The sequence below is a fragment of the Pocillopora damicornis genome, chromosome 11, assembly GCF_964200805.1.
Source record: "Pocillopora damicornis chromosome 11, jaPocDami1.2, whole genome shotgun sequence".
Taxonomy (NCBI): Eukaryota; Metazoa; Cnidaria; class Anthozoa; order Scleractinia; family Pocilloporidae; genus Pocillopora; species Pocillopora damicornis.
In genome coordinates, this window is record NC_142680.1 from 15,453,229 (window position 1) to 15,469,763 (window position 16,535).

The 16,535-nt window shown below is 41.1% G+C and overlaps 2 protein-coding genes across 2 annotated transcripts; both read left to right on the forward strand.

Annotated features, from left to right (window-relative positions):
- Positions 1-9,705: 9,705 nt before the first annotated feature.
- LOC149037773 (uncharacterized) lies at positions 9,706-12,884 on the forward strand. Its single transcript, XM_089186392.1, has 6 exons — positions 9,706-10,293; positions 10,654-10,893; positions 11,014-11,739; positions 11,851-12,181; positions 12,545-12,631; positions 12,751-12,884. The coding sequence occupies exons 1-6, from the start codon at positions 9,706-9,708 to the stop codon at positions 12,882-12,884; spliced, it is 2,106 nt and encodes a 701-aa protein (XP_089042518.1).
- A 76-nt stretch (positions 12,885-12,960) lies between these two features.
- LOC149037774 (tetratricopeptide repeat protein 28-like) lies at positions 12,961-14,067 on the forward strand. Its single transcript, XM_089186393.1, has one exon. The coding sequence runs from the start codon at positions 12,961-12,963 to the stop codon at positions 14,065-14,067; it is 1,107 nt and encodes a 368-aa protein (XP_089042519.1).
- The last annotated feature ends 2,468 nt before the right edge of the window (positions 14,068-16,535 follow it).

Genomic DNA, 16,535 nt, shown 5'->3' on the forward strand with positions numbered 1-16,535 from the left:
ACAAACAACAATGGACTCCAAAACCCAGTTTGCCTTAAAAAGACGATGCCCACTCTTAAACTTGTCCCTTTCGAAATTCCAAATAATAAACACCATGCGCAATGAGCGGCAAAACAGTACGAAAAATTAGCATTTCTACCACTTAGTCGATGAAAAGAAAAAAATAAAACGGTAGAATATTCAAATTCGTCGCAGTCTTCCCGTTTTATGTGTAAAACTACCAGAGACTTTGTGTTTTGATAAGATATTCAACGCTAAAGCTTTAAGAGCTTTAAGGAGAGAAGTAAATACAGGAAAGGGCCTATCCTGCGCATGTCTGAAATTTTCCTTAAGTCACGTGCATACGCTGTTCCGTGAGGCCTAAAATTTGTCGTAAAATCGCACGAACCTTGGAATGAGTGTAAGCAACTTTGACTTCTGGCGGGATGAAGTGGATGGTTCAAAGGACCCTCAGAGATTTTTTCAGGACTATAACTGAGATTTGTTTATAACTATAATAATCGTCATTATTAGCGGACGGTGCTTTTTACTGATTGTTGTCATTATTATCGTTATCACGCCTGAAGAAGTATAAAGCCGGCACGTTGCCTCACCTAACTACACAAAAAATTGTTCTCTCTTTTGCTCCCTTTGGATCCTGGAAACTGTTACTATTAAGATGATCAACAAGAAAACCTTAATAATTACTGACAATTTTGATGTACAGAATGTAAGAAAAAATCGGTGGGGGAAGTAATTCGCGTATCTTATAATCTGAACGATAGTTTTCAATAAAACAAATACCACTTAATTCAATTTACCTTAGTTGTCTCGTGTTTACAAGTGGCGTTTCTGGGGACCGTAGATTCTTCTCTGATTCTTCTTGTCTCAGCCAAGACTCACTATCATCAACTTTTTTCTTGTGCTTCTTACGGCATGGGACCTAGAGAGCTGAGGTAAGCGATTGCAAATTTCTCAGTTAAAGTGAAGCCCAGTAGCATCCATCAGGAATTGAAAACCGACATGCACTGTTTACGTTTATTATTCTTAATCAAATAAGGGGTGTTTTAGTCTGAAAATTTAATCATACTGGTTAAGGAGAATCTTACAAACTGAGGAAAACTGACCGGAAATAATTGTGAACTGTACGCATGAATAAGTGTATTGCGTTGTCAGGTGATTTGATCTTCTACAGAAACATAATTGATTATCAACCAAGCAACATTGTACATATTTCCATCTGCAACTAAAAGCACTTACACATAGATCTATGTTTTTTCAACGTGATGTGCACTTAAGTACCCTTAACCTAATAGAGAGTTTCTTCTCTTTTCCAGTAGATATGTCACGAGACAAAAGTAGATAACAGAAAATGTTACTGAAGACTACCTGATTCAACTGGAATAATAACTCCAAACAGCTTTTGAATGTCCTGAGATATATGCAAGGTAATTACATCTCTGCCTTGGATACGCTTCCTGACATAATCATAATCAGGATACTGATATGTTCCCTTTACTCTTCTCCAAAACTTCCCCAAAGTGTGGCGATGCCTATTGTTAGAAGAATTTCTCTCTAACACTCGGTAAAATTCCTTTATTTCCTTGACCTGAATTCTCGGTACAGCTTTCTTCTCTGGGACTAGCCTGACCTCTAACTTTACAAAGAACAACTCACTTTACTCTGCTTTGTTCAATCTCTCTTCTCCGATTGAGAAATGCTGTGCACTAGCTTATAAAGGTGACACCAAATATGACACTTCTAAGCTATCAATCTTCTTACATCACGATCGCTCCGTTTCAGCCAGCGAATCACGTTAGAGTACGTACGACAGTTCCTGCATACTAAGTATGCGCCTTCGAATTGTTTACGCAATCACAAAATCATCTTCTACCTTAAATTTCTTAATTTTACGGTTAAGATCGGCCAGAACAAAGACAAGATCGATAATATAAAAATTATAATTAACCTATTGGCAGAATTGAAATTACGCTTGAAAAGATAGTTTACGAGAAAATAGCCCGAGAGGATTGTTATATAACAATAGAGTAAACAGAAAATTCAGAGAAGGGGCGTACCCAAGGTACCGCCCCTAAGAAAACTACGTGCTATTCGCATAAGTTATATAATTACAAATTCAGTGCGGAGATGAAAAAGGATAAGCTATTTACAATCAGAGTCACCTTTAAGAAGAGGTGTTGAAGGTTTTAATTTAAAATTTAAGAAATATTCTGGAATCGTTAATTTGACTTCGAATTTGACCAAAAAAAACAGTCTGAAAGTAATCAATAGTATAAGAAGCAGGAGTTTCCAGGAATTCCTGTGCAAGGTTAACTTTTACCAGAGAGATTTGCAACTAGAAAATTGACATAATTAAAAACATAACTTATCACAAAATAGTACAACAAGATCTAATCACCGTAGAAACGGAGCAACTGTTTCCGTATCAAATTCACAACCGCAATAAGAAAAAGGTGAAAGAAATTGTACTTAGATGAGACCGCCAAAAGGAATGAGAAATAATCAACCTGTCTTATTATAATTTTTGTATCGAATAGCTTAAAGTAATATAATATTTCCATTATTTTTCCCAACACCAATATAAGGAAACCCTGACAATATTTCAGAGTAAATATAGTTATATTTTTATCGTTTAACGCTATAACAAATCCACATTTTTGTTTACCCTCCTGAGCGAGGTGAAATAGGTCAGTCCTTGCCAAGATAAGCTCATTTTCCCTTAAGACCTCTCTAGACAAGTGGCAGCTTATCAAATTATGTTTTACTTCATTATTGCATTCAGACAGTCATACCAAACCACTTAAGCCACGCGATGAACCAAAGTTTTTTCCATCTTTGCTATTTAGAAAGCAGTCCTGAGACATAATGAAAGTCTCGCTAACAAACGACTTCTTCCTGTACTTGTAATTGTTTCCAACGCGATACAAGTTCGGGAGATCTAAAGGAACTCGTTATAACTTTGTATACTCGATACGATTTGAATTTCCGCGCCAAAGGAGAAGCCTACTGTAATTTGTGAGTGGTCAGTGGTTACACTCGTGAGGTAAAGAATGGGTTTGTGACTTTTTCACGCAGTTGAAAAGACTCGCGTCACTTCTATGAAATGCTTAAACGGAATACAGACTGCGAGCAGTCTTATTTTTCTTAAAGATAGTGAGGTCATGCGTATTCTGTGAGCATAAAGAAGCCGGGAGACGTGAGACTCGTGTCTCGCGTCTTTGCCGCTCCACGTTCTCAGAGTTGGGCAAAGACAAGAAAAAAAGCCTTTGCATCAAGACTGAGAGTCCTAATGCTTATTATGAAACTTTAATTCATATGTTCCAATGTTCCCAAAAATCTTCTGAGAATCTGCCCGCACCCACCCCACACCACGCCCCTCACCACTGAGCCGTACTATTTTCAATCAGCGGCTAGTCAGCGATCACATTTATGCGGTAAACATAGTGATCGCTACCTGATCACCGTTCTTGTCGATCCGAAAATCAAAATACCAGCGTGATATTGCCTCGAAGATGAAGCAGTTACGTTAATTGATTCGTACTTCACATTCGAATCGAAGCTTGGGTGGCACAGGTAGAACAGGTTATTTCTTACGGTGGAATCGTCGAGGGGGATTCGAACACTAGTTGTAGTGTTTGAATTGTTGGAAGAAATGGTCGCATGGGGATGGAGGAATGGTAAGTTTAACGAACAATTTCAAATTTTGCCGCTTGAATTGAAAGTAAAAATTCCTTTGAATTGCTTTCGTATGTATTTCTGACGGTTTTAGATCTACCTGCTTGATTTATATACGCTTCATGTTGACAAGTCCCTCAAAATGGCAGCCAAAGTTGGAGATTAGGTAACTTACCGAAAATTAGGTCAGTTCACGGTGTAACGATATCGATGTTTATCGTTCTATTTACTTCCGGTCCGCATTTACGTCATAACTACCATGGCAACAATACTTTAGAGACCATGCTTTCCGGTTTGGTAGAGTCGTCGGACATCGATTAAATAGACCTGTGTTACTTCACCTGTGTGTGTCTTGTTCTTCCTATAAACAACGTCACATGGTGTCAGGAGTGGGATTCTTCCTACAGAATCGTCGCTGAAATACTTGAGTGCATTTTCAAGCCAAACTCAGTGAATCTAGCTCCAGATGACCGAATCAGGCTCGTCGAGCGTAGCTTCAACAAGCACGCAGCCAGCAACTCCTCAATTTATCCAGTCCTCTATTCCTTTACCGTCGAAACTAGACTTAAGGGGAACTTAGCTGTGAATTGGAAGAAATTTAAGCGGCTTTGGACAAACTACGAGATCGCCTCACGGCTCAGTACGCAAAGCAGTAATCTTCGAACAGCCACATTGTTGACATGTATTGGCCCAGATATCCTGGAGATTTACGATGGTTTGCCCTTCGGAAATGAAGAGGAGAAAACCGACATCGACAAAGTGATAGAGCTTCTAGACGCCTTTTTCATCGGTGAGACGAATGAAATATACGAAGCCTATCTGTTCAATCAGAGAGTACAGGAGGTCGGTGAGTCATTTGATGTTTTCCTTACAGCTTTACGTTCGTTAGCTAAAACGTGCAATTTTGGCATCATGCAAGAGCGAATGATTAGAGACAGAGTTGTGGTAGGAATTAGAGATAACGCCACCCGAAAAAAGCTGCTAGCTGAGAACAAACTAACTCTTAACAAGTGTATTGATATTTGCCGTGCGAGTGAAACCACATCCAAACAACTTAAGGAGATGTCCCATGCGGAGGAGGTTAGCGCCGTTGCCACAGGCCACCCAAAATCGAACATAGGTTTTCGCCATAATAAAGTACGAAATCTCAGTAAAGTCCAACGCCCCGTCCCCAACAAAGTAACAGAACCAGTTAGATGTAAGTTCTGCCACAGAACCCATCCTTTAAAAAAGGAACTCTGTCCAGCATGGCAGCACAAGTGTGATAACTGTGGTCGAATGAACCACTTCTCAGTGGCTTGCAGAAGTCAGAAAGCTAACAAAAAGCAAACTAAGAAGTCAGTTCACAATGTAGAACAAGAAGTTCAGGAGTTTAATGACGAAGATTCTGATGATTACTTATTCAGTGTAGAATCTGTGAGCGTCCTTTATGCAAAAAACAGTCCTAAGAAGATTTATGCTAACATGCGCTTGAGGGATGAAACAGTGAAATTCCAGTTAGACTGTGGAGCAACAGTCAATATCCTCCCAGCAGATATTTATCAGCAGGTATTTAACGATCCACGAATGGAATGCCTTCAGCCGACTCAAACTACCCTTGTCATGTTCAACAAATCAGAGCTGAAACCTCTAGGATGTACTAAGGTCGAGACCTTCAACCCCAAGAATGAACAGTGTTTCCTCACGGAATACACCGTCGTTCCAACAGGTCACACAGCACTCCTTGGTGCTGAATCGGTGCAGCAGTTTGGCCTCATAGTGATTAACACCGATAACATCATGTCTCTCTCGAATGAGATTCCCACACAGCCGGATCTCGTGAGCAAATTCGGAGATGTCTTCTCAGGAGAAGGAAAGCTCAAAGGAAAGCTTCACCTCGAGATTGATAAGTCTGTAACCCCTGTGGCACTGCCAGTGAGGAAAGTCCCCTTTGCAGTAAAAGAGCTTTTAAAACAGGAACTAGAACGCTTAGTTAAGATAGGCATCTTGCAACCAGTAGATGTTCCAACAGATTGGATTTCCTCAATGGTGGTCATTAAGAAGAGCAATGGAAAGATAAGGTTATGTATTGACCCAAAACCTCTGAATAAAGCACTCAGGAGAAATCATTTTCCCCTTCCAGTGATCGACGATCTACTACCACTCCTTACTAATGCTAAAGTCTTCAGTGTCGTCGACGCAAAGAACGGTTTTTGGCATGTGCAGCTAGACGATGAAAGCAGTCTTCTGACCACATTTGGTACCCCCTGGGGAAGGTTCCGCTGGACGCGGATGCCCTTCGGCATATCACCCGCTCCGGAAGAGTTTCAGAGGAGATTGGAATACGCCCTGGAAGGTCTTGATGGAATTAAGCCAATATTTGATGATATCCTTGTTTTTGGTGTCGGAGGAACAGAAGCTGAAGCACTTTCTGACCATGATGCAAAGCTGACAGCATTGTTAGAACGCTGCCGCGCTACTGGCATTAAGTTAAACAAAGAGAAGCTTAAGCTCCGTCGCAAAGAAGTGAAGTTTATGGGACATGTTATATGTCAAGATGGTCTTAAGCCTGACCCAGACAAGGTACAAGGTATCAAAGAGATGCCAACCCCGACAAGCAAACAAGATCTCAAGAGACTTCTCGGCATGGTAAATTACCTCCAGAAGTTTGCTCCTAACCTGTCAGAAGTTACATCCCCAATGAGAGACCTTTTGAAAGAAGGGAACCAGTTCCGTTGGGATGAGCAAGTACAAGGTTGTAGTTTCAAGCGAGTTAAGGAGATACTCTCAGCTGCCCCTGTCCTCAAGTATTTTAACCCCAAAGACGACGTGGAATTGCAGTGTGATGCATCAGACCGAGGACTTGGTGCATGTCTAATGCAAGGAGGCCAGCCCGTGGCTTATGTATCTCGTTCCATGACAGAAACAGAAGTGAACTATGCCCAGATAGAGAAAGAGATGCTTGCAATACTTTTCGGAGTAGAACGTTTTGAGCAGTTTGTATATGGTCGACCTGTCAAGATCCAAACTGACTACAAACCCTTGGAGAGCATCTTCCGTAAAAGTCTACTCAGTGCGCCTAAACGTCTCCAGCGAATGTTGCTAAGATTGCAGAAGTTTGACCTTCAAATGTCTTACAAAAAAGGGACTGAAATGTATCTGGCAGATACACTGAGCAGAGCATACAGAGTGCGCAAGAGCACAAAAGAAGATGTAGCAGAAGATGTTATGTACATAGAGGACATGAGAGGAGACACTGAAAGAGAGCTAGAGCACATCAATATGATACAATACTTGCCAGTATCGGAACCAACGCTGATTGCCATTCAGCAAGCAACAGAATCCGATCCTACCCTGAGAGAGCTGAAGAGAACAATCAGGCAAGGTTGGCCAGCTACCAAAGCTGGGGTATCAGCAAACATCAGTGGTTATTTTACATTCCGGGACGAACTGTCTTTACAGAATGGACTGGTGTTCAAAGGTGAAAGACTAGTTATCCCTATGAGCGTGAAAGCTGACATGTTGGCTAAGATCCACCGGAGCCACATCGGCATCCAAGGCTGTCTCAGAAGAGCAAGAGAAGTAGTTTTTTGGCCTGGGATGAACAAAGATGTCGGAGATTATGTAGCAAAGTGTGCCGTCTGCAACAGCCAGCCTGTCGAGCAAGGAAAAGAGCCAATGATTTGTCATGAACTGCCTAGTAGACCCTGGGAGAAAATCGCAGTTGATCTTTTTGATCTGAACGGTGTAGATTTCATGGTGACCGTTGACTACTATTCAAGCTTCTTTGAAGTCGACAGAATGACAAGCAAGACAGCAGACGAAGTTGTGAAGAAGTTGAAAGCCCATCTTGCCCGCCATGGAATTCCCGACCAGCTTGTATCGGATAATGGACAGCCCTTTTCTTCCGCAAAGTTCCAACAGTTCGCAGACACTTATGGTTTTGAACATATAACAAGCTCTCCAACATATCCTCAGTCCAACGGCAAAGTCGAGAACACGGTGAAGACAGCAAAACATCTGCTAGAGAAAGCCGTCAAGTCCGAACAAGACCCATATCTTGCCCTGCTGGACTGGAGAAATACTCCCACAGAAACACTCAACTCGTCACCTGTTCAGCGATTATTCGGTAGAAGAACAAAGACTCCACTCCCAACCTCAAACCAATTGCTCAAGCCGAAGCTACCAGAGGAGGTTGATCAGAAGTTGAAGCTACAAAAGGCTAAACAATCCCTGTACTACAATCAAGGCGCCAAAGAACTGAAGGAACTGCGCCCAGGAGACACAGTGCGATTGCAGCCACTAAAATCCCACTTGGGAAAGAAGAAGGATTGGACCCAAGCAAGAGTCGAAGGCAAAGTCGACATAAGGTCCTATCAAGTCAGAACAGAAGATGGAAGAATTTATAGGAGGAACCGCAGACACCTGAGACATACAAGTGAAGTGATGCCACACAGTGAAGAAGCAACACCAATTTCTGCTACTGCAAATTCTGGTAATGAAATACCATCGGTACCACCTTCCATACCAAGTACTGCAGTCAGTAAGGACCAATCAGACACAGTACCTTTGCAGAACACGGACAAGCCACATCCGGAATATCCACCTCAGTCTGCAGCAGATAAGCAGGAGATTTCCCCATCGGTGACCACCACTCGATCTGGACGAATTGTGCGACCACCCACACGTTACCAGTGATTGGGGTTATCGAAAGAACAAAAAAAAAAAAGGACATGACAAACTCTTAATTTTCTTTTTTTTTGTAGTTTATTTTAAACTAGGATTGAGACATTCAGTTACGTTTACATTTTTTTTTGTTTCCTGAAGAAAGGGAGATGTAACGATATCGATGTTTATCGTTCTATTTACTTCCGGTCCGCATTTACGTCATAACTGCCATGGCAACAATACTTTAGAGACCATGCTTTCCGGTTTGGTAGAGTCGTCGGACATCGATTAAATAGACCTGTGTTACTTCACCTGTGTGTGTCTTGTTCTTCCTATAAACAACGTCACACACGGAGTTGGAAAGTTTTCGTAAAGGTCGGGCCGCAAAGTTTTTTTCTGTAGTTACCTTTTCTATGGCACCTACTTCCTAGCTATGTTAGTTGGATCAGTTAAGAATGCCTCACTTTTTCAAAAATTTACCTCGAATTTGATCGGTTTTGGCGTGTGTGATTTAGGCGAACCGATAAGGTGTTATTCAAGTCTTCTTGTTTGCTTGATTGAAACATGATGCAAAAAGGATTTTGTTGGTGAGAAAGATTTCTGATTCGTGATGTTTTGAATATTTTGTCTTGCGTTTCAAATGGGCGTTACAGCCTAAACTAATAACTCCTGGGGGTAGCGTTGCGTGACACCCTAAAGAACTGCTAACAGTGATTTTAATAGGCGTTACGCCCCAAATTAATTAATCCTGGATAATTTTGTATTATTAACTGAGTTAATAACGTAAATTGGCCATCGTAAAGAGTTTAAAAGCTGACGTTTCGAGCTTTAGCTCCTCGTCAGACCGATTGGACGAATTGTGGGTTGTGTGCGTGTTTAGAAGCAGAAAAATCGAGCTACCCTATCGGTGGGAATATGGTGACGAGAAAACAAGAATAAATCAGGGGAATGAAAAGCGCTCGTCGATACCGTGGTGATTAAGAGTGCCGATTTGAAAGATAAACTTTTGTTCTAGACTTTTGCGGCTTTCCTAACTGTCTAGATGTAGGGAAAGGCCGCAAACTGCCTATGCTGCTTAAAATAGCAATGGGAGATTAAAGCGTCTAGCGACTGGTTTGGATGCGAGAAAAAAGGTAAAAGGAAAAACATTTAAACCATAAGACGTTTATTTTTGTTGTTGAGTCTAATTCCAGAAAAACATCCACAAGTTAGGATATCAAATTTTCAATGGTTCTAGAAAATCAAATCATTCACTTAAGTGTGTGTTGCACATATACATAACTGGCATGAATATTGAAATCTCGATAATTTTGCAACTCAATAATTTTTCACAATTCTCTTATTTTAGAGAGGATCCTCCAAAACGCACACGGGGGAACCATAATGAACAACAGGGCAAGGATTAGACAGACCCTCAACATAGGTACTTGTGTTGCTGCCTTCCTGCAAAAAACTCAGCGTAATTTACGAGCAATCGAGTTATTCAAGGAATGTTCAGTTTTGCTTAAAAACTCAGCACTGGGTATAGATGACCAAGTCACTAAATTATTCAAGTGTAACATCTATATTACAATGCTCAAGGCGTACAAAGACATCTCTGATTACAGAAACGCAGAAAGATGCGCCAGGAAACTTCTTCCCATGCTCCACGACTTTGGAGAAACAAAACAAGAAGGAATCGTGAGGTTTGAACTAGCAGAAATATATTGCAGACAGAGAAAGTTTGAACGAGCGAAGAAACATTATGAGATCGCAATAGAAAACATGAAAGCAACTGGAGAAAGGAGAAGGGAGGCCGATGGTTACAATGCTCTGGGAAATTTGTCAAGTTCACTTCATGAATATCAGAAGGCTAAAGAGTATTTCGAGAAAGCACTTGCCATCAACATGGAAATTGGTGAGGGCGGAGCAGAAGCAACAAACTGTGGAAACCTAGGAACTGTGTTACACTCGCTCGGTGAATATCAGAAGGCTAAAGAATTTCACGAGAAAGCACTTGCCATCAACATGGAAATTGGAGAGAGCGGAGCAGAAGCAACAAACTATGGGAACCTAGGAACTGTATTACACTCGCTCGGTGAATATCAGAAGGCTAAAGAATTTCACGAGAAAGCACATGCCATCAACATGGAAATTGGCGACAAGGGAGGAGAAGCAAAAATCTATGGAAACCTAGGAACTGTGTTACACTCGCTCGGTGAATATCAGAAGGCTAAAGAATTTCACGAGAAAGCACTTGCCATCAATATGGAAATTGGAGAGATCGGAGCAGAAGCAACAAACTATGGAAACCTAGGGAGAGTGTTACACTCGCACGGTGAATATCAGAAGGCTAAAGAATTTCACGAGAAAGCACTTGCTATCAACATGGAAATTGGTGACAAGGGAGGAGAAGCAACAAACTATGGAAGCTTAGGAACTGTGTTACACTCGCTCGGTGAATATCAAAAGGCTAAGGAATTTCTCGAGAAAGCACTTGCCATCAACATGAAAATTGGTGACAGGGGAGGAGAAGCAAGAAACTACGGAAACCTAGGAAGTTTGTTTCACTCACTCGGTGAATATCAAAAGGCCAAAGGATTTCACGAGAAAGCACTCGTGATCGCAACGGAAATTGGTGACAAGGGAGGAGAAGCAACAAACTGTGGAAACCTAGGAACTGTGTTACACTCGCTCGCTAAATATCAGAAGGCTAAAGAATTTATTGAGAAAGCACTTTCCATCAACATGGAAATTGGTGACAAGGGGGGAGAATCAACAAACTATGGAAACCTAGGAATTGTTTTGCAATCTCTAGGTGAATATCAGAAGGCTAAAGAGTATTGCGAGAAAGCACGTGCCATCTACACGGAAATTGGTGACAAGGGAGGAGAAGCAAAAATCTATGGTAACCTAGGAACTGTGTTGCACTCCCTTGGTGAATATCAGAAGGCTAAAAACTATTGCAAGAAAGCGCTTGCCATCTACATGGAAATTGGTGACAAGGGAGGAGAAGCAAAAATCTATGGAAACCTAGGAACTGTGTCACACTCGCTCGGTGAATATCAGAAGGCTAAAGAATTTCACGAGATAGCACTTGCTATCAACATGGAAATTGGTGACAGGGGAGCAGAAGCAACAAACTATGGAAACCTAGGAACTGTGTTAGACTCGCTCGGTGAATATCAGAAGGCTAAAGAATTTCACGAGAAAGCACTTGCCATCAACATGGAAATTGGTGACAAGGGAGGAGAAGCAAGAAATTATGGAAACCTAGGAAACGTGTTAAAATCAATCGGTGAATTTCAAAAAGCTAACGACTTTTACGAGAAAGCACTTGTCATCAACGTGGAAATTGGTGACAAGGAAGGAGAAGCAAGAAATTATGGAAACCTAGGAAATATGTTTGAATCATTCGGTGAACATCAGAAGGCTGAAGTATTCCACGAGAAAGCACTTGACATCTACAGGAAAATTGATGACAAGAATGGAGAAGCAGGAAGCTACGGAAACCTAGGAAATGTGTTACGTTCACTCGGTGAACATCAGACGGCTAAAGAATATCTCGAGAAATCACTTGCCATCAACATAGAAATTGGTGACAAGAAAGGAGAAGCAACAAATTACGGAAACCTAGGAAATGTGTTTATTTTAATCGGTGAATGTCAGAAGGCTAAAGTAAACTACGAGAAAGCACTTTCCATCAACATGAAAATTGGAAACAAGAAAGGAGAAGCATCAAACTACAGAGACTTAGGAAATGTGTTCAATTCACTCGGTGAATATCAGAAGGCTAAAGAATATCTCGAGAAAGCACTTGCAATCGCAACGGAAATTGGTGACACGGAAGGAGAAGCAAGAATCTACGAAAACTTAGGAGGTGCGTTAACAACACTCGGTGAATATCATAAGGCTAGAGACTATCACATGAAAGCACTTGCCATTAGCATAGAAACTGGCGACAAATCGGGACAAGCACATTGTTACTTGGAAATTGGACTGGCATGGATCGGGCTCAGAAAATATCGGGACGCTAAGGAATATGGCGAGAAAGCACTTTCTATTGCCACAGAAATTGGTGACCGAGAAAGTCAAGCACAAGCTTTCGGTATCCTCGGCAAGGTGTCTGAATGGCTTCGTGATCATCAGAAGGCCAAAGAACATTACAAGAAACAATTAACTATCAGCAGTGAAATCGGCCACAGAAAAACCGTAGCAGAAGGTTATCAACGCCTAGGAAAAGTGTCTCTAAAAATTGGCGAGTATGACAGAGCTGATGAATACCTTGAGAAAGCCCGCGTGATAAGCTGCGATGTCGGAGACATAATGGGTGAGTTTCACACCCTGCTCAGTTTGTCGGTCTTGAGGATATCGCAATCAAAGACCCGCGCAGCATTTTCGTATCTTCTTCAATGCATGGCTAAATATGAAACATTGCGAGATTTTCAGCAAGGAAACGAACAGTTTCAACTGGTTCTTTTAGAAGAGCACGGAACTTCCTTCTACAAGTTGCTCAGATCACAGCTTTGTTCTGCTGGAAATCTTCGAGGTGCTATTTATGTCGAGGAGCTTCAACGGGCTAGATGCTTAGCAGACTTGATGGCACGAAACTTTTCTGTTGAAAATCACATCTCAGCTGATCCAAAATCATGGTTTGGGATGGAAGAGATTGTGAGCAAAGAACGAAGCTCTGTATTCTTATACATTTCGTATGACGATCGCAGGGTTTACCTTTGGGTTTTGAAAACAAACGGAGACATTTTGTTTCGAATTTCCGAGGCAGTCGATGACAAAAGTCTCATTGCCGAAAAATCTTCTAATTTGGATAGCTTTTTTAAAAGCGGTCTCCGCTTCATGGATACTGAAAACACCGAAAGAAAACTTCAGTTGTGTTTCAAAGTGATCATCGCTCCAGTGGCCGATCAACTCACCGAGCCGAAGATCATCATTATTCCCGAACGCAGTTTGTACCGAGTCCCATTTGCAGCTCTACGTCATCAAGAAGGCGGAAAGTGTCTAGCAGAAACTTTCAGGATCCGCATTGTCCCTTCTTTGACGACTCTGAAGGTTATTCAGGACTGCCCAGCGGACTATCACAGTCAGACCGATGCACTGGTTGTGGGTGATCCCAAGGTAGGCAAGGCGCGTTACAGAGGAAATACTTGTACCTTTACATCAATGGCTGGTGCAAGAAAGGAAGCAGAGGTGATCGGAAAACTTCTGGGTGTTCAGCCTTTGTTAGGAGAACGTGCGACAAAAGAGGCGGTACTTCAAGCAATGAACTCAGTGAGTTTGATTCATATTGCTGCCCACGGTAATCCCGACAGAGGCGAGATTGCCCTTTCTCCCAGACCTTCTTCGAGCAATATTCCAGAGGAAGAAGACTACCTTTTGAGGATCTCTGATATTTTAAATGCTAAGCTGCGAGCTAAACTGGTGGTACTCAGCTGTTGTTTCAGTGGGTGGGGAGAGATTAAAGCCGAGGGAGTTCTTGGAGTCGCACGAGCGTTCTTAGCATCCGGTGCACGTTCAGTGCTGGTGACAGCGAGGAGCATACAAGACGATGTAACAGCGGAGTTTATGGGGCGTTTCTACATACACCTTGTTGATAGAGAAAGTGTCAGTGAATGTCTTCACCAGGCCATGAAATGGCTGAGGGACATCGGCTTTACCAAAGTCAACGAGTGGGCTCCGTTCATGTTGATTGGAGATGACGTGACATTTGACTTTAGGAAAAAAAAGTTAGTTCTATTCCCGAGGATATAGTGATACAACAAACACTTCTCTACCTTCAGTAGTCGGTTTCAGTCGAAGTAATAAGAACTAGTGTTTAGACACGTATATCCTTGAAATGTTGAAAGAATCTTTCAGTTCCCCTGTAGATGCAGTCAAATATAGTGTTTTGAGAGTTTCAATCACATTTAAGAAAATCGAGTTAATAGTTATTTTCTTTCTTGGATAGGAGCGTTGAAAACATTCCAAATGACAAATTTAGGTGTTCGTCCGCAGCCAATGGTTTAAAAACCCGCTAAAACCGGGTCAGTCAGTCGTTATGGCGACCACGATGATGATGATGACAATAACAATTTTTAGAGCGATACTTGTAAATGATTTATATTATCTTTATCAATAATTGTTTTTCTAATGCTTTTATTGTTTTGTTTTAGAAAAGAAGATTCTGACCATTAAGGACAAGAATGAAGTCTCCAAGTAACAGTCAGCAAAGCATTTTATTATTCTCGGACTCTCGTATCTTTGTCCATAGTCTATGGAAGTATCGTAAGAAAATTTCCAGGCTCATATAATCGACAGCAAAGATTGTTTCGGAGTTTTTTCCATTCATGGAGAGTTTAAAATGTGTATATAAAGTACAAATAGTCTCCAAACATGAATTTCGAGAGAAACCGGAATGTTTCTTTGCATGGAATGTCTTGCCCCAAGAAAAGGCAGTAGTAAAGCCACTCAGCCCGCAGTGGTTACATAGTTTTACTTATGTAATTTGAGTAAATGGTATTTTTCCCATTAATTATGAAAAATTTAATGCATTTTTTGTAAAAGATTCTCGCTACTCGAACTTCGTTCGGTGAAAGTAAAAAAAAAAAACAAGCCTTCTTTAGGTCAGCTGTTTAAAAGTCGTCCCGGTATAAGTTAAACAGACTCGTCTACATACCGAGAAAAGACAGAGAAGTTGGACATTTTAGTTTACTTTTAACCGGGGTCGATAATGCACTTCAATTTTGTCAAACTGACAAGGTTCTCGCTGATTGAATTACTTTTGGTAAAAATGAGAAAAACTATTGAAGGTTTTATTGGTTAAATGTAAAAAAAAGTCGACCCTAACAGTCTCGTGTACAGATCGAGACAAGACAGAGAAGTTGGACATTTTAGTTTAAGGTTTAATTGTGATCACGAAAGTAAGAAACACATGATATTCACATTTAGCGTGAATTACTTGAATTACTTTTGTTAAAAATGAGAGAAACTATTGAAGGTTTTATCGGTCAAATGTAAAAAGAGTCGACCCTACAGATCGGGACAAGACAGAAAAGTTGGACATTTTAATTGAAGGTTTAACTGGGGTCACAAATGTAAGAGACACATACGATTCTTATTTAGCTTGAGTTATTCTGCATGAAAACTGATCCTTTGAATTAAATTTTTGTATTGTACATAAGTAACATGGGTAAAATGTTTAAACTGATTTATGTTGTTTTTGAATAAAATAAAAGCAGAATTTCGGTAAACTAAAACGTTTTACTTTTTCGCTTTCACAGCTAGTCGACTAGCTTTGTAGTCCCCTTTGTAGTCCCCTTTTCAATCCCCCTGAAAACCAAAAAACCCCCAAAAACCCTTCCCAGGCGATAAATCAAGACTGAAGACCCCTTTATACTCTATTGGCTATTCAATTCCTCAGAAAACCATGTGACCCTCAAAAAACCTCTGTCCCACCCCTCCCAGGCGATAAATGTAGACTGTAGTCCCCTTTCTACTCTGTTGGCGACGACTGATCCTCCCTCCCCCCCTTCATTCCCCCTGAAAACCATGTGACCCCCCCATAGAAAAATCCTCCGTTCCCCTCCTTCCCAGGCAATAAATAAAACCGGTCTTTAAGTAGAATTTACGATGTTTTCACTTCCTGTTTGGCTGGACTATTTTGAATGAATAATATGGTTTACATTGAAGCCTCCGGTTAAAAATGCTTCTGGCTTCTCGAGGATTTCGAGGGCTTTCAGCTCCTTCTTAAAACTCATTCATGAGTTGGTTTACAAACCTACTGGCGCAAACTGTTCTCTTTCGCGTTGCATTCTGGGTTTAACCTTATGTAAAACGCTTTCAGTGTCAGCGGAAAGTACACGTGGGATTCTGTTATTCTGTCCAGTCTGTCTCGGTAGAAAGTAAGCCAAGAGAATATCAACTGGATACTCCCTTGAGTAAGCCTAGGTGTGCACGATTGGTTCGAGAAGAGATTGGGGTGACACAAGAACGAGACATTTGAGGAAAAGCACGACTTCTTGGGAAAATGAAACATTTAACCCTCTTCCCTACTCCTTCAGTCATTTAAGATGTTTAAGATCCAAAGTTCTGTATTCTGACGGACAAAATATTTTTGATATTTAACTTAAGTGCTGATTCAAGAATAATACGAAAAGTGAGTTTAAAAGGCGTTTACTCTCGCCATCGGCATTTAATAATTTTGCCTTCTAAGTTATAAATATAGATAATCGCATGGGGCC